At 34.8% G+C, this 26,190-nt stretch overlaps 6 protein-coding genes across 7 annotated transcripts in view; 2 read left to right on the top strand and 4 right to left on the bottom strand.

The window, feature by feature from the left end:
• Window positions 1-2,961, bottom strand: part of LOC129951805 (sodium/hydrogen exchanger 3) — a 103,944-nt gene extending 100,983 nt beyond the window's left edge. The window contains exon 1 of the mRNA XM_056064128.1: window positions 1,097-2,961. The gene's annotated coding sequence lies outside the window, so the exon portion shown is untranslated. The remainder of the gene's footprint in view (window positions 1-1,096) is intronic.
• A 526-nt stretch (window positions 2,962-3,487) lies between these two features.
• On the bottom strand, window positions 3,488-4,499 carry LOC129950888 (peptidyl-tRNA hydrolase ICT1, mitochondrial). Its single transcript, XM_056062820.1, has 4 exons — window positions 4,221-4,499; window positions 3,972-4,157; window positions 3,716-3,885; window positions 3,488-3,651 (listed from the first exon to the last, which is right to left on the bottom strand). Exons 1-4 carry the CDS (start codon window positions 4,383-4,385, stop codon window positions 3,561-3,563), a joined length of 612 nt encoding a protein of 203 aa, XP_055918795.1. The 5' UTR covers window positions 4,386-4,499; the 3' UTR covers window positions 3,488-3,560.
• Window positions 4,500-10,049: 5,550 nt separating this feature from the next.
• On the top strand, window positions 10,050-11,099 carry LOC129950746 (uncharacterized). Its single transcript, XM_056062668.1, has one exon. The coding sequence runs from the start codon at window positions 10,050-10,052 to the stop codon at window positions 11,097-11,099; it is 1,050 nt and encodes a 349-aa protein (XP_055918643.1).
• Window positions 11,100-12,004: 905 nt separating this feature from the next.
• Window positions 12,005-14,256, top strand: LOC129952217 (tRNA (guanine(26)-N(2))-dimethyltransferase). The gene is made up of 8 exons (XM_056064702.1): window positions 12,005-12,123; window positions 12,180-12,416; window positions 12,470-12,657; window positions 12,713-12,941; window positions 13,033-13,181; window positions 13,259-13,427; window positions 13,487-14,019; window positions 14,085-14,256. The coding sequence occupies exons 1-8, from the start codon at window positions 12,106-12,108 to the stop codon at window positions 14,224-14,226; spliced, it is 1,665 nt and encodes a 554-aa protein (XP_055920677.1). The 5' UTR covers window positions 12,005-12,105; the 3' UTR covers window positions 14,227-14,256.
• LOC129952218 (uncharacterized) lies at window positions 14,202-15,365 on the bottom strand. The gene is made up of 2 exons (XM_056064703.1): window positions 14,491-15,365; window positions 14,202-14,433 (listed from the first exon to the last, which is right to left on the bottom strand). The coding sequence occupies exons 1-2, from the start codon at window positions 14,879-14,881 to the stop codon at window positions 14,312-14,314; spliced, it is 513 nt and encodes a 170-aa protein (XP_055920678.1). The 5' UTR covers window positions 14,882-15,365; the 3' UTR covers window positions 14,202-14,311.
• Window positions 15,366-18,463: 3,098 nt separating this feature from the next.
• Window positions 18,464-24,680, bottom strand: LOC129950278 (serine/arginine-rich splicing factor 2). 2 transcript variants are annotated; one of them, XR_008782096.1, is made up of 5 exons: window positions 24,423-24,680; window positions 24,123-24,253; window positions 23,678-24,060; window positions 20,024-20,095; window positions 18,464-19,103 (listed from the first exon to the last, which is right to left on the bottom strand). XR_008782096.1 is itself a non-coding variant. In XM_056062162.1 (4 exons), exons 1-3 carry the CDS (start codon window positions 24,492-24,494, stop codon window positions 23,691-23,693), a joined length of 573 nt encoding a protein of 190 aa, XP_055918137.1. In that variant the 5' UTR covers window positions 24,495-24,680; the 3' UTR covers window positions 19,375-20,095; window positions 23,678-23,690. The 2 variants fall into 2 exon arrangements, 1 of the variants encoding a protein (XP_055918137.1); XM_056062162.1 differs by lacking the exon at window positions 18,464-19,103 and having other exon boundaries at window positions 19,375-20,095.
• Between the last annotated feature and the right edge of the window lie 1,510 nt (window positions 24,681-26,190).

The following is a 26,190-nucleotide window of genomic DNA, read 5'->3' as shown; positions in this document are numbered from 1 at the left end:
TTTACTGGCAGGCTTTTCAGCATAACATTTACGAAATAATTGAATCCTCTGAACAGATTTTTAAAGCACAATTCAAGTTTGCAACGTCAACAGCAAGTGCCAGTGGAATTATTGATTTGTTGTTTCTTCTGCTTTAAATAAATGATATTCGTTTGAATATTTTTAAAAATGCACTACATTCCCTAGCCATATTATTAGACGCATTGCAGAATTTTTATAATTATTAAATTATACGCAATATTTTTAACGTTCAAAAATGGTTACATTTGTATGCAGGATGGAGCTCCATGCCACACAGCATAAAAACTTATTTGATGGAAGAAAACATCACTCTGTTGGACTCGCCGGGAAATAGCCCTGATATGATCCCAATTGAAAACGTGTGGGAGCTGATGAAGAGGGATAAAGATCTTTAAATCTGTTGCTTTATTTATAGGAAGTAGTTTATATTCTGCATACAAAATAATTTAAATGCATTACAATACTCGAAAACCTGATTAAAATAGCTGGAAATCAGGATTTTGTATAAAATCTAAAGTGCGTCTAATAATATGGCCAGTGACTGTATATAACAATTTTACAAACAATTTAACAAAATTATTACGAGACATTTGCAAAAGTTAAATCGTTTGTGGTCACACAACCAGAACTTACACACCGATTGTACATATTCACAAGGTGTCTGAAACGGTCGGTTTTTCCGGGTGTAATTTAAAGTGATACATACAAAAGTTGGTAAACCACAAGATTGTTTCGTTTATTACTCGCTTTATACAATGCATGGAACAAATACTACACTTGGGAATCATTTCGAACTAGTATACTTCCCCTATTATATTACACAGTTTCATGTACAAGAAATCATACAAGAGCATAAGGATTTTTGCACCCTTAAATTGACTTATTCAAAGAATAATTCGTGAATTAAAAAAAAAATATTGAATTAGCGATTTTTGAAATAAAAAAAACACACAAAATATGTATGACATAATATTTTCCTTTTTCTGTTAAACGATACACGTGTATATCAACAAGCTTATGTTGGTCCCTATATTGTTACGAACTTATATTTGTTTTGTGAAGAAAATTAACTTACCTTTAAAGGCAGTAACTATATTTTATCGTATCCAATTTGAAGGCATAAACGACAACAGCAATAGGTTTTCCAAAGCTTCCTCTTCTGCAGGTGCTGAATTAGTACATATTGCAAAAACAAAAACACTCACAAATCACGCACTTAAACTGACATCATATTTTATTGGAGTAACAAGCTATTTGAACAAAAAAAAAAACAATAAAACACCGTTAAACATTCAGGTTCACGTTTAAAATAGAAAATAACTTCTACCATAAATTATTCCTTTTCACTTTTTCATATGTGACGTCAGTTTCCGAAAGCCGAAACTTTTAAAAACAAACCGACTTTACTTTTAAATTATTTTCTTTTTTTGTATTTAAATATTCATACGACAACTTTTACATGAAACCCATGTTGTTTTGATTGAGTTATTATTATTTGTTTTTTGTTTATTAATAATTTATATTCAATTCTACCACAATCGGCAGTCGGGTATTGTGTAATAAGATTAATTGATTTTCATCACTGTTATTCTATATATTTTTTTGCTTTTCAGATTTATGTAATCAAATGGCCTTGCACTTGAATTTTAAAGGAAAGTGTTTTGCTTCAAACCTTGTGTTATCCTTAACTAAAAACACACTACACACTCGTGGTTGGCTTCATTTGCACTGTCCGAAAAAGCAAAAGCACATATTTATTGAATTTTGAGTAATTCAAAGCAACTAAAAGCACATTCCTTTAGCGAAAGGCCAAGGTTTATAGTTTTTTGTTTAAAGGTTAGATCCTTTGTGTCCTTGTAGATTTGTTTCAAACTGCCAAAACAACTACAGTAGATGGTGTAGATCCTTTGTGTTTTTGTCGATAATTATGTACTGTTGTTGTTACACTTGAGTCAGTCAGTTGTGTTTTGGTTTTTTTTGATTTTCTTAGTTGAACCTTAAAAGATTTCAACAGAGAATCCACAGGCAATTGGGTGCTGCTTTTAGCAAGGATAATGACTACCTGTCATGTATTCTGAATTTATTCGTTCAGAAATAATTAGTTTTTACAGCACAAGCACACAAGGTAGTAGTATATTGGAAAAGTTGTTATTATGTAACGATTGATAGAGAAAATCATTACGGTGTTTTTCAATATCATTGTTGAGATAAACATCCCCGTTGCTGTCCTTTTCCACCTATACTCATGATAATCGGTACTGTCAATGCTGCTTCTACTGCTGCTTGCTGCTTCTGCTGCTGATGATGATGGTGTGTATGGAGGTAGGTAGTTTGTTTTTGCTCTGGGATGGGAGGTTATGCAAGCAAAATATACATAAAACCCAGACAACTGAGGCTCCACAACCTTCCTACTGCTATATTCGTGAAAAATCAATCGAGGACCATTAAGGATGTAGTACAATGTGTTGTAATTTTAACTTTTTAATATTTTACTTTTTTTTGTTGATGTTTCATTATGAATAATAATTATAAAATGTGTTCTTGTGGCAGATTTATATCCCTTTGAACTCGGGTTTTACATGAATACTTTCTTTTTTTAAGACAGGGTGTAAGGATGGTACCGAAAAGCCGAACTCTATAAGTAGGAGTGTTGTTTTGCGATAGAAGAAAAATAAAAATAAAATGTTATATAGGTACGAAGGAGCAACACAAACGGATACCGAGTAAAACCAATATTATTTAATAGTGAGACGATTTTCTTTTGTTTGTTTAAGTTTGGTAAGTGTTATAAAATATGTTTTCTTTTTAACACACACAAAATCCTTTAAATGAGTTTTGGATTAAATTTGCTGTTTTTATATAAACAGCAAATAATTTAATGTGATTTTTATGAAAATTTGTGAATTTATTTTCATAAAACAGAACGACTGCCATTTCTCACCGAAGAAAAACTGATGACTGAAATTTTCTTTCTTGCTTGCGAAAAGCTATATAGAAAATTTTCCTCGTGTATATCCTTATTGGAGCTTTTTTAGTGGGTGAATTTTTTTGTTTCGTTTAGACAGAGTAAACAAATTAAAACAACAAAATAATAGCTTTTGTACCGGCAGTGTTATGACAGTTATCCTGACGAAGTTTTCGCATTAAGGAAATGTGGGGGAAGATGATTTATCCAGTTTGTATTTTAATAGTATACCGTAAAAAGCTCAAAATGTTGTTATCTAATGTTTGGACATACCTTAGCAAAATTATGGTAAGGTTTAATCCCTCCAGTGATTTCTGTGTATGAGATCTGTCAGTTTTAATTTTTATTTATTTTTAATTTAATTTATTATTATAAAGTAGACTAAATAGCAAAGTAAAACTTTCTATCGACCATGACTGACGGTTCTGATTTTTTTTTAACCTTAAACTGGTTTTTTCCACTTTTTGTATGAATTTTAATATAAGATAAATATAAATAAAGTTTGTTTTACTGATCTCTCCCAAAAAATGTTTATTTATATTTCAGTTCTTAATTTAACAAATTTATTAATAATTTAGAAGTCAACATTGGGTCCTTGGCGATCAGCTTTGGTTTGAGACCTTTTACGTTTGATGAAAAGTCTTTCTCGGGCAGCTCTCTCTTTTCTAGAAAAAAAAAAGAAACCATCAACATTTCTTGGAGTACGTTTTTAAGAGCATGAAAACATACCTTCGTCTGATTTTCTCTAATGTTTCATCTGTAGGCTGTGGTGTCTCAATTTCATATTTCCGAATAATTTCTCGAAGTTTTTCTAAAGCATCTGCAAGGTTCATTTGTTGCGAACGTGTTAGATCGCTCTTAATGACAAAGTAACCTTCTTTGCTAATTTTATTTTTTAGCTAGGAATAGAAATTCAGTTATTTATGTAATTAAAAATCAGGGCATCCGAAGAACAACCAAGCAATTTGTTTTTTATAGCACTCACCCCAACTAATAGTTTTTCTTTAGTTTTCTCTGGTATCCAAGTTGCTGAAGCTAACTTAAATCGCAGGTCAACTTTGGTGTTTACGCAATTCACGTGCTGGCCACCAGGACCAGAACTGCGACTATAAGTTATATTCAATTCATTGATAGGGATATAACCAGAAAATTTGTCTCCTGTTGATATTGGCTAAAAAATTACCAAACAACAAATAATTAATGAAATATTAATTAAATTTAAATTAAATTTTACCGCCGATGGAGTAAACAATTGTAATTTGCTTTTTGGATATAATGTTTCCAATGATAAATCACTTCTGAATGAAAAGGTTCGTGCTGCGATATTATTTAAAGCTTTAGTACTTTGAACGCTAGGTTTAATAAGCACCGAAAGAAGTCGACCACAAATTTTATTCATATTGGTTTAATATAAATAATTCCGTTTTAAATAAATGTAAGTGTAAAATTTTTCTATTTCTCAATTTACAAACTTCCTAACCAAATATTTGAGAAAACAGCTGATAGGTTGTCAATTGAAATTCGGAGTGAATTTGTAGGGGAAGATAAAAGTGCGTTTGAAGTTGATGAACGTGCTCAGTAGTAGTCATGTCATCGAGAAAATGGGCGCATTCACAAAGATAGTGGCTACGTAGTCAAATAATTCAAATAGCATTGTGAATGCAAAATTGCACTACAAATCTAGTCAATTCGTAACTGTCATATTAATGACAAATTCAAATATATAAAATGAGAAACATTTGTGTTTTCAGAACTTTAAATAGTTTTTTTTCCTTTTTAAATTCAATAAAGCCAAATGGAAGATATAATATAATTGATTCATGTTTGTATTTACATACCGAAAGATTCAATTCATTTTTTATTCTTGTGTCCTTACCAAGCAGCTGATAATAAAATGTCAAAACCAGTGTGCACTAATTTTTTAGCGAGCATTTTTACACTACGTCGGAGGGAAATTTCAACAACTTTTGTAGTTGGATGTAGCCAATCAGAATCCCTTGACTACGTAGCTACTAGCTTTGTGAATGCAACCATTGTATGGTACGAACCTTTTTGAAATCTCTTATAGCTTTCAGAGAATTAATCAATTTTAAATTGTTCGGAAATTCTCCTTACAAGAAAAATGAACAAAAATTCAAAACTAAGTGTTGCTGATGTAGAACAAAAAAGGACAAGATACTTGAACAGGCCCAGGATTGAAATCTGAACTGAAAACTGAACGTGTCCACCATCATAAGGTGGTCTCTTTTTTATTTACTTTATTCTTCTCTTTCTAATATTCTTGATCCCAGAAATTTAAATATTAACGCTTTTACTCGTGAAAAGTTGTCTGCGCCTAACGCACTTAATTTTTTAGTTTGGGATAATTTTGTATAAATATATGATAATATTTAATAAATTGTACTACTCAAAAAAGGCGTTTTTCATTGTTACTCAATAAGTAACAAATCTAAAAAATTAAAAAATTAAAAGTAAATAGGAAAAGTAAGCTTTGTGGTAGTTTCTTTTCTCAGACAACGACAGAATGTCCAAGAATGGTGCCTGCGATGTCTGTACGGAAGCAGACTCTACGGACGACATGGTGTGCTGTGATATGTGTGACATCTGGGTGCATTATGGATGTGCAGGAGTTGACGATTCGGTAAAGAATCGTAAATGGTTCTGCCTTAAATGCAAGTCAGATTTAGCCAGGTCTTTGAAGACGGTTAGAAACGTCGCAAACGCACAAAAAAGCACACCAACATTGGCGGGGCAGGTCGAGGACATCATGGTAGCACCAAGAAGTGGACGTAGCGTTGGTTCTGTTCTCAGCAGGCAGATGGTAGACCTTGAATTGCTTCGACTGGAGGAGCAAAAGAGTCTGGAAAAAAGTCTGTTGGAGGAAAGAGAACGGAAGGAGCAGGAGTACATCACAAGAAAGTACGAGCTACTAAAACTTAAACAACAACACAAAGGCAGCAACAGCTTGTCGAGAAGCGATAGTTGTTCGGGCGAGGTTCGCCTCAAGGCTGTTGCAAATGACGTGGAGTCAGTTGTTCGTCGCACTAAGGACTGGGTAGCACAGGCGAGATTGGGAACTCAAGAAGACAAGTCTAAGGAAATAACAATTAAACAAATGGCGTCAAGGAAAAGTATATCCGGGGATTTGCCTTTCTTCTCAGGTAAATCAGATGAATGGCCTCTATTTATAAGTTGCTATCGAAACAGCACTGCCTTGTGCAACTTTTCCAATGAGGAGAATTTGGTTCGGCTGCAAAAGGCGCTGAAAGGTAAAGCGTTTCAAGCAGTGAGCAGTCAGTTAATGCTTCCTGCATCTGTGCCAACAGTTTTGTCCACTCTGGAATTGCTATTTGGTCGACCAGAGTATATTGTTGAGGATCTTATAAAGAAGGTGGAGATTTTTCCAGCCCCAAGAATGGAGCGCCTGGAAACAATAATATCATATGCTCTGGCCATTAAGAATTTGAGTTCCACTATGGAGGCGTCTGACCTGACAGACCACATGAATAATCCAGTATTGCTCAAAAAGCTTATAGACAAGCTACCTTCGGCCATGAAATTGGAGTGGGCCATGGGGTTACAGGCAAGCGACGTTGAGCAAAACATAAGAGGATTTGGCGAGTGGATGTACAGGAGGGCAGAGGCAGCAGCTGTGGTAACGAGGTATGCAGACGATGGCAATAAGATGGACAAGCGTTCGGGACATGTACACACGCATGTACAGGCAGACAATGGATCTGAGGCTGCATGTGCTAAAGAGGGATCTAGACCGAAGTGTTACGTTTGTGGACAAAGTCATCGAATATTAGATTGCGATGCATTTAACAAGCTCTCTGTTAAAGATCGTCAGAAGCTTGTTTCAGAAAAGGCACTGTGCATGTGTCTTAAGCATTCGAAACGAGTACGATGCAACAATATGAAAGAGTGTGGCATTGGAGGCTGTAGGCTAAAACATCATGCGCTGTTGCATTCTGGAGGTGGTAAAGATGTGGGTGCATGCTATTCTCATCAGAACGACAAAGAAAAGGGAACGCTATTCCGAATTTTGCCAGTGGTGTTGCATGGCAATGGAAAGGATATTCATACATATGCCTTTTTGGATAGCGGGTCTTCCCTCACGCTGCTAGAGGAATCAATAGCGCAAAAATTAAATTTGAAAGGTACTCCTAAACCGTTGTGCCTCAGATGGACAGCCAATTCCACTCGTCGTGAAGAAGAGTCTGAAGTTGTGTCGTTATCGATTTCGGCAAAAGGTGCTGAAAAGGAGAAGTCTTCGAGCGTGCGGTTAAATGGGGTGAGAACAGTCAAGTCGCTTGCCCTGCCATCACAATCTTTGTCACAAGAGTTTATAGAGAAGTTCCATCATCTCAAGGGGCTGCCGTTGTTGCCATACAGCAAGGCTGAATGTGGAATTTTAATTGGACTGAATAACGAAAAGGCAGCTTTGGCCTTGAAAGTCCGGGAAGGCAAGTGGAATGAACCAATTGCTCTGAAAACTAGATTGGGTTGGTGTATCAGTGGTGGTAGCGAAAGCGATTACCAATCTTATGGTAACTTCCAGATTTGCGAGTGCGAGGAGGATCTACACGAATTGGTCAAGCGACATTTTGTTTTGGAAGACAGTGGTGTTTCTCAAGTTCAAGTTCGAACGGAGTCAAAAGATGACTTGAGAGCAAGAGAAATTCTCGCAGCTACAACCAAGCGAGTCGATGGTTCCTTTGAGTGCGGACTTCTGTGGCGGTATGAAGACTTTAGTATGCCGAATAGTTATCATATGGCTCTTAAGCGCCTCTGCTGTTTGGAAAAAAAAGGTACGTTCTGATCCTATGGTTATTTCCAACATCAACCAACAGGTCGCCAGCTTGGTGCAAAAGGGCTATGCGAGAAGATGTAATAGAGAAGAAGAAGATTATTCATGATCGTCGAGGACTTGGTATCTGCCGATATTCATCGTTACAAATCCAAACAAGCCTGGCAAGATTCGGTTAGTTTGGGACGCAGCGGCCTCAGCCAATGGTGTCTCGCTGAACAAGATGCTATTAAAGGGTCCTGACCAATTGAAAGAGCTTCCTGAAGTTTTATATGGATTCCGATCAAATAAAGTGGCGATTTGTGGTGACATAGAGGAAATGTTCCACCAAGTACGAGTACGCAAGGATGACCAGTGTGCCCAACGTTTTCTTTGGCGCAATGGTGAAGAAAATCGCAAACCAGACATCTATCAAATGGAGGTATTTACCTTTGGAGCTTCATGTTCTCCGAGCATAGCGTTATACGTCAAAGATTTTAACGCTGCTGAATTCTCCGAGAAGTATCCACGAGCTGTGGAGAGCATTATTAAACACCATTACATGGACGATTTATTGGATAGTGTATCCACTGTTGGCGAGGCTGTGCAACTGGCCAAAGACGTGCGAGAGATCCATTCTAAGGCGGGATTTCGAATGAGAAGTTGGATGTCAAATTCATCGGAGGTCCTTAAGTCTCTTGGACAACCTATAGAAGGTGGAAGCCGGGTCATAGATTGTGGGAACGAAAACAATATTGCTAAGGTCTTAGGCTTATGGTGGCTTCCAACTGATGACGTATTCACCTTTTCATTGAAGTTTATCAAAACACACGAGGATGTTTTGTCTGGATCCAGATTGCCTACGAAGCGTGAGTTACTTAGAATTTTAATGTCTATTTTTGATCCTCTAGGTTTCTTGGCCTTTTACTTGGTGAGGATTAAAGTACTTCTCCAAGACGTTTGGCGGCGGAAACTAGAATGGGATGACCACATCGAAGGCTCATTAGCAACCAAATGGGAGTCATGGCGGCGAATCTTGTCAAATGTGGAGCATGTGCGAATTCCAAGATGCTACAACACATTATCAATGAGCGATGGTGTTTCAGTGCAGTTGCACATATTTATGGACGCCAGTGAAGACGCATTCGCAGCTGTGGCATATCTGATGTTTTGTGACAGTTTTTCAACGGAATGTACACTGGTCGGAGCAAAGAACAAAGTAACCCCACTGCTCCCAGTTTCAATTCCCAGGCTGGAGCTCCAGGCAGCCTTGTTAGGTGCCCGACTTGCTAAGACGATTGTTAAGGGTCATGGTTTCACAATAGACAGGAAGTTCTTTTGGACAGACTCAAAAACTGTTTTACAGTGGTTGCGCGCTGATGCGAAAATGTACAAGCCATTCGTGATGTTTCGCATCGGGGAGATACAAGAGAAAACAAAAGTTGATGAGTGGCGATGGGTACCCACTAACTTGAATGTCGCGGACGAAGCAACAAAATGGACAAAGGAACCTTGTTTTGATCCGAATAGTAGATGGTTTACAGCACCAGGGTTTTGCTCCAGCCGGAGGAGTATTGGCCTAAGGAAGTTACCTGCAAACAAAAAGACGTCTGTGAAGAAGAGCTACGACCTAAATACGTAATGGTGATGCGAGAGAACGTGAGCCAGATGGAAAAGGGAATCCAAGAATTGGTAATAGACTTTAATCGTTTTTCTACATGGGAGCGTCTCCGCAAAGTGGTGTCATGGATTGTCAGATATTGTCAAAATCTTCAAAGGAAAGCAAAAGCAAGGGCGATGGACACTGATCCGATTTCGATAGAGCCATCATCCGATGAATTGGTAATGGGAAATATTCGGTCAGACGAGATGCAAAATGCGGAGGTAATCTTATGGAGAATGGCGCAGTGGGCTGAGTTCGCTGACGAGTTGGCAATGCTTAAAAGGGGTGACCAGATTCCGAAAACGAGTGAAATATACAAACTTAACCCTTGTATTGATGATGATGGAATTCTGCGCCTAGAAGGACGAATTGACTACGCAGATTTTGTTAAAGAAGAAACCAGGCGACCAATACTTCTATCAAGAAAAAATAGGGTGAGCTTTCTGATTATAGATTTCTACCATAGAAAATTTAAACACCTTTGCGATGCTACAGTATACAATGAGGTTAGGCAACGATATTATATACCTGCATTAAGAACATTAGTTAGGTCAGTTAGAACTCAATGTGGCCACTGCATTATAAAAAGTGCAACACCGCAGTTTCCTCAGATGGCGCAGTTACCTCGAGCTCGTCTTGGACCGTTTAGGAGGCCGTTTACATTTGTTGGTGTCGACTATTTCGGGCCAATTTTGGTTGTGCATGGCCGAAGTCAAGTCAAACGTTGGGGTGTCTTATTTACGTGTCTCACTAGCAGAGCGATTCATATAGAAGTGGCGTTTTCTCTGTCGACAGATTCTTGCATCTTGAGTATCCAGCGTTTCATTGCAAGAAGAGGAAAGCCATCTGAATTCTATTCAGACAATGGAACGAACTTTGTTGGCGCGGAAAAAGAGCTAAAAGACCAGTTCCAGCTAATTAACAAGAATGCTCTACTTTCCAAGTTTACATCTCCACATACGAAATGGTACTTCAATCCTCCAGCAGCTCCACACATGGGAGGCAGTTGGGAGCGACTAATCGGTACAGTGAAGAAGATCCTCAGAGAAGTCATGGGAAACAGGCGGCTGAATGATGAAACTTTCCAATCAGCGTTAATCGAAATAGAAGCAGTGGTGAACTCACGTCCTCTTACTTATGTTACTTTGGGACCTGACGATGAAGAAGCGTTGACACCGAACCATTTTATTCTTGGGCCATCAAATGGAAATAAGGGACTTGTAAACGATAATGATCGAGAGCTTATGTCACGTAAGGATTGGCGGCAGATACAACAGATTGCAAACATTTTCTGGAAGCGATGGGTGCGTGAGTACCTACCAACTCTTACAAAGCGTACAAAATGGTTTCAGAAGGCTGAACCAGTGAAGACGGGCGATGTTGTTCTGATCATCGATGAAAATTTGCCGAGGTGTACTTGGCCAAAGGGGATTATTACCAGTACAGTCATTTCCAAGGATGGTCAGGTGAGAAGGGCGACAGTGAAGACGGCAAGTGGTGTTTTTGATCGACCGGTGGCAAGGTTAGCTTTGTTAAACATCAGTCAGACTACAGAGAGCAAGACAGCAGTTGGAGGAGCTCCCTTGCTGGGTGGGGGAAATGTTGCTGATGTAGAACAAAAAAGGACAAGATACTTGAACAGGCCCAGGATTGAAATCTGAACTGAAAACTGAACGTGTCCACCATCATAAGGTGGTCTCTTTTTTATTTACTTTATTCTTCTCTTTCTAATATTCTTGATCCCAGAAATTTAAATATTAACGCTTTTACTCGTGAAAAGTTGTCTGCGCCTAACGCACTTAATTTTTTAGTTTGGGATAATTTTGTATAAATATATGATAATATTTAATAAATTGTACTACTCAAAAAAGGCGTTTTTCATTGTTACTCAATAAGTAACACTAAGTCTTCAAAAATTGATTGATGTGTCCCCACCTAACATGGTTTAAAATAAAAGTCAGTTTTTATTTAGAACATCTTGGAGACTCTCATATTTAAAAAAAATTAAATGATTTAAATAGAATTTCTAACTTTTTCTGTGAAAACTTAAAGAATGAAAACATAAGGATTTGGTTTCTTAATTTTTGTATTGCACAATTCAATGGAGGTGATTAATTTTGACGATTGATAAATGTATATGAGTTTTTTTTAAACTATTAAATTCTCAATTTTGACTCCTGAAATTTTGGTCATCATATTTTTCTGCAGTTCTCAATTATAAGAGAATACATAAAAACTTATCTAAGTTCAAAACTTCACTGACGATCGTGATTTAAACATGGTAGATTCTGTTCAATGAGGTTGATCTTACAGTAGATAGAATCGCTAATGCTTCACTTTACCTTAATAAATGAAATACGAATATCAAATTGAAATCTTGAGTACGATTTAAAAAATCAGACTTGCTTAAGCAAAATCCAAATGAATTAACCTGATAAAACACGAACAAAATATAACTTTGTGTTGAATGAAGTCATTCAAAACAAATCTCTGAATGATTTATATTCCGAAATAGAAAACTTCAAAATCAGCTGTTTGAGTTCAACCAACGTGCACATATTTGACAGTTCTTCTGTATTTTGTTGATTTCAAAAATCCTTTTGACTCTTGCCTTTATTTAAGGCAAATGTTTAAATTATTATTAAAGTAAATAATCTTAATATAACAATGGAAGGGTCAACAGACGTAAGTTAAAGAAATATTAAAATATCCAAGTTTACACTTCAAGTTTAAAATTACAGAATAATTCGACGGCAACAAAGAATATAACAGAAAACTCCGCCGAAATAATATCTGGCGGTCATGTATTCTATAATCCTGTTCAAGAATTCAACCGTGATTTGAGTGTGTCTGTTCTTAACGTTTATTTTAAACGACTTCAAAAAGAAAGATTGGAACAAGCATTGAAGAAGAATAAAAATAACGAAAACAACGTAGATGGACAGGAGAAAACCTACGTTCCAGGACAAAAATATGAGGTGCATTTTTATACCCACCCACAAATTAATTCTCTAAAAAAAACTGTTTTTAGGATGGCATGCGAATACTTGAAGCCTTATCTGCAACTGGATTGCGAAGTATTAGATATGCTAAGGAAATTGCAGGAGTCCGAGAAATAATCGCCAATGATTTGTCCCAAAAAGCTGTTGAATCAATCAAAGAAAATATAAAACACAACAATGTAGAACACCTGATAATTCCTAGCCATGCAAATGCAATGTAAGTTATCCTTTAAAGCCTTTAAGTTTGATATAAGCCTTAAATTATACGATAGGACTCTTATGTACCTCTCTACTGAGCATGACAAACGTTATGATGCTATTGACTTGGATCCATATGGCTGTCCGAATATGTTCATTGATGGTGCAGTTCAGAGCATCCGTCCTGGGGGCTTATTGTTGGTGACAGCAACAGATATGGCAGTTTTGGCTGGCAATACTCCTGAAGCTTGTTTTGTAAAATACGGATCGGTTCCTCTAAGAAATAAGTCATGTCATGAAATGGTGAGAATCTTTAATTTTCTTGAAATTCTGATCACGAAGGATTTTGAAAATATTTGTTTTTTTTTTTTTAATAATTCGTCCATTCTCTTAGGCCCTCCGAATACTTCTAAGAGCTATTGAAGGACACGCAAATCGTTATGGCAAATACATAGAACCACTGCTTTGTGTCTCAGCTGATTTCTACATTCGAATATTTGTACGCGTTCATGTTAGCCAGGCAACATGTAAATACAGTATATGGTAACATATTCTTTCTTTTATACGATAAGTATTTAGACTGGATTAAGAACAAATCTATTTAATCTTAACTTTATTAGCAAGCAGTCTATGATATATCAATGCACGGGTTGTGAAATACTAACACTGCAGCCCTTAGGAGTAACTAAACCAAATCCAAGTGAAAATGCCCCAGATCGAGTCAAATTTGGTCTCCCAACTGGCCCTCAAGTGGGACCAAACTGTGCACATTGCGGGCACAAGCATCATGTAATAAGAACCAAAAAAAATGTACAATAAGATGAATTTTGATCTTCTTTTTTTAATAGTTAGGTGGTCCAATCTGGTCAGCTCCAATCCACGACAAAACATTCGTTCGTGAGCTGTTAGACGAAATCCAAAAAGAACCACTTAGTAAACTAGGCACAAACCGTCGATTGGTTGGAATGTTGAGTGTAGTAGAGGAGGAACTCGATGATGTGCCGCTCTATTATTCACTGGACAAACTTTGTTGTGTCGTGAAATTGGAAATAATGCCGATTCTTAAGTTCCGTTCAGCCTTATTGCATGCCGGATATAAAGTATCGTTCTCTCACGCCTGCAAGAATTCTATCAAGACGAATGCACCAGCGTCTGTTGTTTGGGATATTCTACGCTGTTGGAATGTAACTAATCCGGTTAAAAAAGATCGAATGCTAGATGGGACACCAGTTAAGGAGATTCTCTGTGTTCCACCCAAGATTCAGTATGAATTGAATGAAATCCATCCTGATGCAAATCCAGATAGTAGGAAAAATGCTTTATCAAGATTTCCTGGAAATCCAACTGCCCATTGGGGACCGGGAACTAGAGCCACAATTATGTAAGTTACACAAAATTGTTTTGAGTTTTAAAGTGTTTTCATATTTTCTTTTAAAAAAATTACAGGATTGGCGAAGATAAGATTGCGAAGAGTTTTAGAAATCAAAATAAAAATAAGAAACAAAAGTCAACTTCCTCACCTATGGAAGAAGGTGAAGAACAACAACAATCAAAGCATTTGAAATTAGAAGAAGAACCTTCTTTATAAAGTTTCTGTTCATTTAATTTTTTTTTTTAAATTTTACAAATAAAGAAATTTATTTGATGTAAAATAAGATTTTTTCTTTGTTGCTTTAGTAGTGGAAGAAATTTCCATCAGCTGGTTGTCTTGAGAAACCATTATTGGTAAGTTGAGTACGGTGTCCACTATTGATCAGCTTTACACTATGTGGAGATATTTTTTCTTTTATTCCACCTGTAAGAAAACACTCGAATTTTATATAATTTTAAAAACACTAAAGATGACACCTACTGATTACTAATGGATGACCCAATGGATCGGGATTCTTTACAATTACATTTTTTGTATTCCTCAATACACGAAATGTCTCTTCACAAATAGTTTCTCTCTGAAGAACTGTATCGACTTTTTCAGGAAATAATTCTTCAGCATGATGATATCGCGATTGTAAATTAAAATCTAAATAATCACGAGGAATATTGGGATTAGCACAATAGCGTATACTTTTTCGAACCGAATTTAAAGTTTGATGATAAAATAAACGTTCATGTGGTTTAAGTTCTTGAAACCATATCCCTTTAGTTTTTTGTGGTGGTGGACAAGGTAATGGTTGGATAAGTTGTCCTTCATTTTCAAGATTTGGCTTGTATGAGGTATTGCGGATTTTTAAGGTTTTTATCATTTTTCTAGTTTTTATTTTAGTTGCTAACAAAAATCAACTTATTTGGCAGAACTCACTTTTTATTATTATTTTTTTTGTACATATGTTTCCAAAGTAACTGAAATTTGTTAGTTACAAGTGCATATACTTTTTTAAAAGTTTGTTTTCCTTATACCCCTCACCGCATGTATGTGTATATTGTATAAGAATCTTACGGTTACTGTATGTTTTTTTTTTTTTTTGAAAAAGATTTAGTTTAAAACACCACCATAACATAAAACTTGGCAGCGCAACAGGCAATGAATCAATACCTAGTGATTTTCTGAATGCGAGTGCCAAATCCAAACAAATTTCAATAAAAGAAATATTACTAAGATTCTTTTTTTAATGCACGACGCCTGGCATGAATGGTTCCGATCTTAAGTTTGTTTTTTTTTTTCAACATTTCAGGGTTAGAAATAGTTACACAGGAAATTTGGTCTAATTTCATGGAAATCGAAAACTTTTACGAATTTTGGAAAAATCTATTAAAAATACGTTCTAAAATATCAAACAATTTTGCATTACGAACGGTTTTTCGTAATTCGTAAATTTCTGGTTACCATGGAATTCGTGATAGGCCTGAACAGTTTTTTTCGGGATTCGTTAAGGTTTCCAGTTACGATGAAGCTCGTGTTAGGGCTGACTCTATTTGCTTGAAGTCAAATGATTGGTGATTTGGCCTTTAATTGAAATGATGATCACATGACTTATTATCGGAATTTCTTAGGGCTTAGCAAAAACAAAATATATTTAAATCTGATACAACTGTGAAATAAAAGGTGGCAGAATGTATAGGGGTACATTCGAGGTGCTAAAATTAAAATCGCGGTGGACAAACGAGTGAAAAGAGTAAAACAAAGGAATATTTGTTGTCCCATACTTTTTTTCATCTCTTACAAGCTTCACGGATGTTGGTTTTTAGAGGCATCGCTTAGAGTTTTCCTGTTTCCTTATTATTTGATCCAACTGTTCCCTTAAAAAGATCAAGTTGTCCATATGCATCGAAAACCATCTCACCGAATCTGGTTGCCATATTTGCTTCATACTCGTCTATACCCCATATTTAAACAGCATAGCAAAGTATGGTCTTGACAACAGTTTTGAAAATCTTGTGTTTTGCAGATAATAGGATCCGTTTTTTTGAGAACACATTACTCCGCGACAGATTTAACATACTTTGACAAGAATTTATTAATGAAAATCAACCTTTGGATTAAGTTTCACTCCTTAGTACGTGTATTCGCTAACTATTTCTAAAGCTTCGGCTCTGGGTCCTGGAAGACCATGAAAATATTATAAATTTTAGATTATTTTGTTGATAAAAAGGACCCATTTGTCACAATACTGAAGAGCTTCCGGTGATTCAGGGAAGGTAAGTTACTATGTCAATAACGAAGTTAGCATGTCCAGTTAACAGTTTCAGCAAGACGAATGGTATTTATATATGTTAGGAGTAATCAAACAAAATTTAGGGTGCACCAACAACAACAAAAATCAAGTTCCCAGAAATAGTGTTAATTGAGGAATTCTAACTCCATAGACAGATATGGACATTAAAATAGAAACACCAAACAGTATTTTAGAAATTCGATTTTTTTTTTTTCAAGTTTAAATAGCCCTATTATGGCTATCAACTATTTGATAACTGATAACTTCTATCAATTTATTGATATTTTGGTATTATGAGTATCAAATGATTTTAAATCTCCCTCAAATTTTTCTATATTTTTAAGTCAGTTGGGATGACCACTCCAATACGATGATTTGTTGGTCTTTAAAATACTTTTGAGCAGATTTGGATATGTGCTTAGAGGGTCGTTGTACTGCTGTAGAACACATTTAAGACTCATGTTCTCGTCCGCATAAGGCATCATCGTGATGATGATATTCACCTTCATATTAAGCCCTATCATGAATTCCATCGTAATCGGAAATTTTTACGAATCCCGAAAAACTGTATCATGAAATCGTTCATAATGCAAAATTGTATGAGATTTTCCACTACGAACGGATTTCATGAATTTCCGATTAGGATAGAATTCATGATAGGGCTGATTATAATCCATTTTACACTTAATCAAATGTATTGGTCCAAACGCCATACAAAGAAAATTAACCCCAAAGTATGATACTGCCGCCACTATTCTTGACCGTTTTCTGGATATATTTGGGATTTAGATCTTTCAAAGGAAGCTTTCTAACGGTTTGTCTTCCATCACTTCCTAACAAATTTATCTTTGTTTCGTCCACCCACAAAACATGCCTCCACTTTCTGCCTCCTTCTGGCTCACTCCAATCAAAATGAACGTCGGCGAATTTAAACCGCTTTGTTATATTTTGTTTTCCCTGGAAACGGTACCATTCTAGCGATCCTTCTGAGCAAGTAAGCTTCAACAAGTCTTCCACAAACAGTTCTGGAAGTCATTGGAAGCTATAGTTGTTTTCTTATTTGTATGGACTGACTCGTTAAAATGATTTTGTTTGGTTTCCCCCTGTTTTTTTGGCTCTCAGCCGTCAAATTGCTTGTGCAATCAACTTGAAAGATCTGCTCATTATTCTGGCTATTTTACTCAAAGATTTTCTCTCAATTCGTAGAACTAAAATTATAGCTTTCTCTTCTAGGGAACAATGCTTACCGCGATCCACGTTTTCCTTCGGATTAATTGTAATATTATTTAAATAATTTGAATTTACTTCCAAAAGTGAACTTATTCTTTTATAAAAGTAAAAAAAATATTTAAAAGTAATATTTTTGATACTAGTTAAAAATTAAGGTCTGTGTTTCAATTTTAATGTCCACAAAAAACACAGTCCTACCAAAGGAACGGTTCATTTCCATACAATCAACAAGCATAAAAAAAAAGTTATTTTCCAAAAGAAAGTCAAACTTTTTTTGATAACGGTTAAAACTGCTTCTAATGCATCTAGCAACTGTCTCTGCGTCTATTTTAATATCCATGTCTGTATGTATGTATACATTTTTATTCATTTAAGCTCACCATGTTATAGGTTCCCTTATACCTATACAAAAAATAGCATGCATTCTGTAATGGTGATTCTTTGCTCCATGTGACATGATCATTTTTTTTAAATCTTTTAGTCCGTTTTAAATGAAAAACAATAGTTTTGATTTGATCAAAAAAAGTAAATTTTTATTTTCATTTAAAAAAAAAAAAACATGCTTAAAATTAAAGAAAATGAAATAAATAACATTCAAAAATCTTACCCAATCTTTAATCCTCATCAAACAAGAAGAGTCATCTTATGGCAACTTACCCGCATCGTCGTCATCCTTCTTTCATAATTAACCTGTAAATTACCTTTTTTAGAAAAAACGAACCAGCAACAATACAGCATATTTTATATCAGGGATCAACAGGCAACAGGAAAACACCATAAAAAAGCAGATGCAAACTATTCACAGCCATTTTTTTGATTTTTTTGATAATTCTCTGCTTTGGATTTTCGTGCGACGAAGACGACGTATGTCAGATATAAGCAAACATTTCTAATAAGAACAGCAAACTGCAAAGCAGCAACGTGGAAATCCACATGAAAGCCGTTTGGTTGTTGTTGTTAATTGTAATTGTTGCAATATCGGCGGAAACCTCAGAAGATCTCTGTCGGGCAGCAATTTGCAAACAGCAACAAATGTTTCCCAGCAAACTTAAATCAATCAGCAAAGCTTATGGTTGTTGCGCCAAAAAAAAACACTCCCCCATTTAAAAAACTAGGAACGGGAGCGGCTTGAAACGCTTACTTAACACTCGCTCGCAAAAGGCAGGCTAGTGCAATAACTGCTCTTCTATCTGCTTGGTTTTGATTTTGTGATCGAATGAATTTTAACTCTGCTCTGCTTAAATTCTGCTACTGACTAATCTGCCTCGATTCTGCTTGATTTTCTTTTCAGCCACTCGAAATTTTCTTTTCGTAACTCGGCCATCAACATCTTCAACACCATTACCACCACCACATGTCTCTCCCTCTCTCCTAACAGCAATATTTCACTCTTCACCACCACCCACCTTTCTTTACACTTACTGTCACTGCTGACCGACGAGGAGACAAGTCAGCTAGTTGCATATTTGTATTGTGTGTCTATTTTGTTTACTTGCTGAAGGCACGTTAACAGAAAAGATTCAAATCAGCAGTAATGGCAGCAGCAGCAGCATCACACGTTACATTTACAGACAGGAACGTCCTGCGTTAGAATTTGAGTATTAATATTTAGTATCACGTCTTTAAACATTATTTTGGTTTTAAATATAAAAATTCTAGATGAAGGTGTGTCAAACAAAAATAAAATAAAACTGATAATTGCATCACTGAATTTTGCCTCTACTACTTGTTTACTACTTTTTTTAAATTCCTGCTTAGCCTTATTTTTTGTGCCAATAAAAGTAACTGTTAGTATACTAATATGCGTATAATATACATATAATTAATAATTAAAGCAAATGAAAAAAGACAGCTTTTTGAATATTTTTTATTATTATTACATTTTATTCACCTACGTTGTATGTCGATGCATACGATATTTGTTTTTTATGTTTTTTGAGTTTGAATTTTATCCCATAAGCTACAAGTTTAATTTCTACTGTTTTTGATTTTTGATAAAATACAAAACATATCGGATAGTTAAAAATTAAAAAATAGTTTATGCTGTTGCAAGATTTAATTGTACTGTCTTATTTTTGTTTGTTTGTTTGTTAATAATGATGACAGACGACAGGTCTTGAGTTATTTTTCATACATAATTTCTGTTTAGTAGATTTTGTTAATGTTTTCTTTTGTTTTTCTTGAAATCCTTTTTTTTCTTTTCTAAACTTTTTGAAATATGTATAGACAATTATACAATTAATCTTTGATAAAAAATATTCGTTTTTTTTTTATTTTTAATAAATGATTTTTGTTTGTCTGTTTGTATTTTGAAAAAATATTATTCTTATTTTGCAATTTAATAAGATTTCGTACGATATAAAAAAAAATAATAAATGTAATGTAGAAAAATTAAACATTGTAATAATAATTATAGAAAATTAGAAATACAATACACAATATTTTATGTTGTTTTTATTTTTTGTTTCTTTTGTTTTTTGTTTAGTTATGTTATTTATGTACCTGTGTATATGTTGATGTTGTTGGATACTCGAGGTCCTATGCAGCATTAATTGCAAACAAATGTTCAAGAGCCTGCAAGGAAAAAATATTATTAACCTTATCGTATCGATATATGTATTTGTCTTTACAAATTAGTATACATTTGAAGTGGTTGTTTTAAATAAATGAAACTTAAATAATTTTTTAATTTTTCGACATAAATTTAGTCGAATCCTATTTGTTTGTCTTTTAATTTGGACGATAATATAGTGTAAAATCACCAACGCATCACTGCAGGGATGATTTGCGATCTTCCCTGTAGCACGTTCATAAATGCAAATAATTGGCATCACTTAAAATGTCAATTGTTCATTATTGCAAAATTCGATAACTGATGCGCAAATATAAACAAAAAAGCATCAACAATATTCTTGATAAGTTGTAGATGCCGACCCGTTTTGGAGCAAAAATGGTGGAAAAATCAAATTGTAAATTTGTTTATAAATTAATTAATTTGAAGAATTTTAGGGAATATTTTACCAGCGCATAAATTAAGGTAAATTCATTGCCGGCAGAAAATCAAAGTCAGTATTGTGGAGAAAAGTTATAGAGGAGATAAAATGCGTAGCTCCAGATTTTAATTACAATGAGTTTTTATTAGTATCACATCCATCATAAAGCAAAAGTTGTTTTTAAACGTAAAACTTTTTGTCAATCAGCTTCGCATCGATCAACATCGCAAAAAAGCAGTGATGCCTAATCACTGCTTTTTTTTGGCACTCATTTAAAAAAGTATCTTAAATGTACGTTTGTACATAAAATGTAGTGCAAAATTTCTTATGAAGCTCCAAAAATATTAAACGTTAAAAAATAAGAAAATGACAATGGTTTCCTTGGCGATACACCGAAAGGCGCTAGATTAAAAGGGTAAAAAGACACAAGTAAAATAGTTTGTTCTATAATTATTTATATTTATTCTATTTATCCAAATAAATACAATTTTTTTTTTGGTTAAATAAATTAAAATTTTGGTTAACCCAAGTCCAAGTTAGTGGTAGATCAAAAAATAGTGTACGATGCTATAATTGAAAGTGTGGAAAATAACAGTGGTAAACTATTTTTTTGGACACGCCCGCGCCAATTTAGTATTGTCAAAAGTACTATTAGATCGAAAGAATAATCATCTGGCAGTGGCATCGTCAGGAATTGCTGCAACCCTATTAAATGATGGGAAAAAACTCACTCTACGTTTAAATTACCGTTGGCTGTTTCTTTAGATCAACAGTCTGTTTGTTCAATCCGTCGCTGATGATTTGGGGTTTGGGAGTGCACCATAAGCCATAGAGCTCATGTAGAAGCAGTGGGCCGCTCATTAAAAAATATAAGAAACTCATGCAATATGATGGATGGGCTAATTTTTGTTATTAAAGCGTGCCTCAAATCATCAACTTTGTGGCTATCAATTGAAACTCTCAATTTACGCACTAATATGAGACCACATTTACGCAATAACCGTGGTGGTAATTTTTCAGAAAATATACTTAAATTAGGAAACAGATAATTTACTACTCCAATTGCAAACAGCTCCCAAGTACTGTTGGATATTAAATTAGCTCAAACTGTTCACAGTACAGAAATTCTTATGGACACAATCCCCAGTAAGAAATTTCCATTGGATCTGTTTGAGAGCGATATTGTCAACCAGGAACGACTCAGTAAATGAGATAAACAAAATTATTATTGAAAAAGTACCAGGTGATTTTAAATGTTACAAATCCGTTGATACCGTGTGCAACATCGAAAATACACTTCCCACAGGAATTTTTAAATTCCCTCAATCCTGCTAGCTTGCCCACCCATGAACTAAAATTAAAAATAAGAAATGTGATTGTAGAAACAATCGTTAGTCCCGTGGCCCGGTCAGCATGTTCCGCGGATCCTGATGATACCAACTGATTTGCTCATATCTTTTAAAAGGTTACAATTCCCTTTAAAAATATCCTTTGCCCTTACAATACATAAATCCCAGGGACAAACTTTTTCCATAGTTGGTATCGACTTAAGGAAAGAGTGCTTTTCAGACGGACAATTGTATGTGCCACTTTCTCGAGTAGGATCTCCTGAAAATCAATACTTTTTTTTGCCACCTACAAATACCACAGCCAATGTAGTGCACAGGGAGGCTTTAAGAATTAGAATTATTAACTTAAATATCTGTACCTATGTATTTGTGTCTACCCGTGCGAAGCTGGGACGGGCCGCTAGTAAAAAATAAAAACACAAAATTGGTAAGAATTGGTGTTCGGTTCTCGATATATTGTAAATAATAGAAGATTAACTTCAAATTAATTTAATTCATCCAATTTGTATTTTTTTGTATAAGAAATAAAAACTTTTAAGAAATGCTAATAAAATTGGTAAAAACTGTTTTTCGACTAAAAATCTCGTTGGTAATTTTTTTAAATAACATGTGCTAACATTTTTCAGAATTCGTTTCCCATCAAGATGGAATTCGTGAAAAAGGAAAATTATACCTACCAACTAAGGAAATTTTACACTTGCCTAATTTTGCAAGTTTCATTTTAGCGAATAAAACGATTACAATGCTATTTAACATATTAAAGTGTAGACCTTTAAAACCTCAAGTTATTTAAAAAATGTCTAAGACTTCCCCAGTATTTTATTTTAAATTCCAAATAGCTTTTAATCCAACAAAAATTGGTATATTGCCACTTTGTCCCACTTAACAAAACACTTACAAAGTTATTATTTGATAAAAAATTTAAAAACTTTGAAGGCAAGGCTGTTTCAACAATGTCTTAAATTTGTATTTTCTAATTAAATTAAATCTGGGTAACTAATGTCTTATGTGTGATGCATTAATTGAGTTATCTATCAAAATTAGACAGAGCTCAGGAAGAAGTAAAAAAAAGCTCTTCTCGGGTGTAATATGCAACTCAAATCCTTGGATTCGGGATAAAAATTAGAAAGACTGTCACAGTGTCAGCCAATTCTTAAACACTTTAATTTTCTTCTAAGACATTTTTTACATATAAATGCATTTGTAATTAGTGATAACGTCAAAAAAGGATTTGACCCTAATGAAACACAATTCATCCTAAAATTATGTCGCTCTTATTATTTAAGTAGTTCATTGCCCTTATGGTTTACAAAACTTGAATCTTTTATCTATTCCCTATACAATTCCTAAAGTTATCCAAATGCAAAAAAAAAAGAACAATATTTTTCTCATTAGCATAATTTGAAAGACTACAAGTTATAAAATAAATTTGAGATGAGAATACGATTCAGCTACTAGAAAAAAAACAACCACATACGTATTGAATGTTTTCCCACCAAAATATATTGGCTCAAGTTTTTTCAGCAAACAAAAAAAAAGCAAGCTAAATAAATCCTTTATTCTGACCCTTTAAAACTTCAAAAAAAGGAAGAAATTAGGGGTGTATTTCCTTTGTCATTCTTTGGAATTCGAAAATAGGGGTAGTTTGGAAAATTTCCAATGATATGTGTAATTATGCCCCAATTTTACAAACAAAAAATAAATTGTGTTTCAAGTGTTTAGTTTAATTTATCTTGTTTTAAAAATATGCATACAAATTATTTAAAAAAAAAAATGTTTAGTCTTATTTAGTCGATTATTTTTTCTAATCTCACCTCTGGCAAGTATCTAAGTCCTACTACGGCTGCGACTGCGCGAAACACTGCGACCGCCATTGTGGCTATTACTGCGGCTCAGTGATTTGCGGACGGGACTGCGTGAGAATTTAGTCCGACGAACTGGTGAACGGCTTCCCGCAGAGCGAGATCTTGATCTCGGCGAGTACGAAGGCTTGCGCCTTGGACTGCGCGAGCGACGTCTGGGTGAGCGTGAACGACGACGTCGTCCACCTCCACCACCGCCGCCTCCGCGTCCATTTCGTCTTGTGGGGGAAGTTGGCCGTCCATAACGAGCCATTTGGACACGCAACTCCCTGCCGTCTAACATGCGACCATCCATAGCCTCGAGTGCGTCCTCAGCATCCCTCTTGTCATAGAATCTAAAGTCAAAGAAAACTCATCATCACAACGCACAAAAATAGGAGGGTTATCCATCAATTACCTAACGAAAGCGAAGCCCCGGCTTTCGCGGGTATACCGATCGCGTGGTATGTAAATATCTCCAACCTCACCGCATCTCTCAAACACACGTCGTAAGTCTTCAGGTGTGGTGCGATAAGTTAAATTATCAACCTTTGCAATAAAAAAAGAAGAAGTGAAAATTTACGTATATATTTTAATGGATATTAATTGGGGCTCAGCGTCAGCATTTTCATATTTTTTTTTCGCAGTGAAAAAAAAGACGCCATTTTTTCAGAAAAAGGTTATTTCTTTTACATATATACTTAAATTATGGATTTACCTTTAGGGACACCATCCCGTCGATGCGAGGTGGTGGCCGGTTGCTGTTGTTATTACTGTTGTTGTGACTCATAATCACTGTTTTTTAGTTAATATTTTAATTATTTCACTGATTTTTGTATCATTTATTGGTATTTTTTCCAATTTATTCGTATAAAAAAGAATTCACAAAATTTTCACACTCGATAAAGGAAGGAACAAGAAAATGCCACAGCCACACCACTTCACTTTCTGGCTAAATGGGAGCTGGATAGAGAAGAAAAAAGCGCTCAAAAAGTAACTTCAAAAGTACAAAATGGCGTAAAAAGGTATCAACGAAAGAGGAACAAAAGAGAAAGCTGAAACGAGTCTCGATTTGAAATTAGTCGTTTTGCACCCTGTTTGCACGAGGATTAATCACAGTCGCATTTATAGGTGGAAATTTTTGTATAAGGGAGCAGTGTTATGTAATAGAATTTGTAAACGGGTTAATAATTATGCGGATGGCAAACAAATTAATTAAATGAATTGTTTAATATATTCAAAAAAAAAACAAATTTCAGGTTGTGATTCTACATTAGAATATACGGAAATAAATAAAGTATAACAAATTAATGTTAATGCTTGATTTTTTTCAAAATTCAATCGAAAACCTATAATTATTACAATATTCTCCATTTCTTGGAGCGAGTTATAAATTTGGCTCAACTTTCCATTACCGCAGCACGAATTTCGACTCGCGGTTTTTTTTTATTCGATAGATATGTGCAAATAAATAATAACTATAGCAATTTTAGAGCGAGGAAACATTTATTTCTATTTTTAATTAATTTTTAAAGTTCACTTTTTTACATACAAAACACACAAAAATGGTTGATTTTGACATTTCTTCCCTGTTTTTTGTTTAGTGTTGCCATACTTGTTTTTTTTTTCTTGGTGATTTCTTTTATTTTAGTGCTCAAATGAAAAAGTACTTGGCATATACCCAAACTCGCACCCACCCCAAATCCTATAGTGACCCCAAGCAGGGGGGCAGCATGGCCCCCCTTACATACCTAGCTGTTAGTACGCCATGCTATCAATTAAAAAAAACTTGTTTTAGGATCAAAAAATGCAATACAAAAAAAGCAGGGTTAAGTCGGAAAAAGAAAATATTTTTTTTATGACTTAAAGTTGTTTCCTCGCCCTAATATTTAAAACATGTTCTATTGAGACCCCTACCTAACTGTAAAAAAAATCAGAAGGAAATTCGTGCTGCGGTAATGGAAAGTCGCCCCATAAATTTCATTAGATTTCATCATTGAAATTTCTTCGACTTGTTATTTAAAGCGAACATTAAAAGTTTCTGAACAAAAACTACTGATTAAAATCCACCGACATTTTTTTACTTACAGAAATTTGTCACGGTTTGTTTCACTTTTAAACATAAAAGCTCATAAAAATATATTTCAGTTCGGAAAATAGAAAAAAAACTTTTTCAGAGAAAAATAAATTCGCAATTAAACTTTTAAAAAAAGTAGAAGAAAGTGTGATTTTCGAATGATCAGTACATGATTTTTAATTCTATTCAAAAGGGTGACAAAGTCAAATATCCATTCAACAAATTTCTTAATAAAACTAAAGGCATTGAAAAAAATATGGACTGCTAATCAATTGATGTTCATGAGTGGTTAAAATCGTTTAGCTTTGCTTGTCCTCTGGTAAATTTGGTGGAAAAATAACAATTGATTTAAAAACGCCAATTCTTGTTTTCCAAAAAACACTTTTATTAAAAAGACAAATATAAAAAT

This window comes from Eupeodes corollae, chromosome 3 (genome assembly GCF_945859685.1).
Source record: "Eupeodes corollae chromosome 3, idEupCoro1.1, whole genome shotgun sequence".
Lineage (NCBI taxonomy): Eukaryota > Metazoa > Arthropoda > Insecta > Diptera > Syrphidae > Eupeodes > Eupeodes corollae.
The sequence above is the reverse complement of the archived record's forward strand: the minus strand, read 5'-3'. Positions and strand labels throughout refer to the sequence as shown.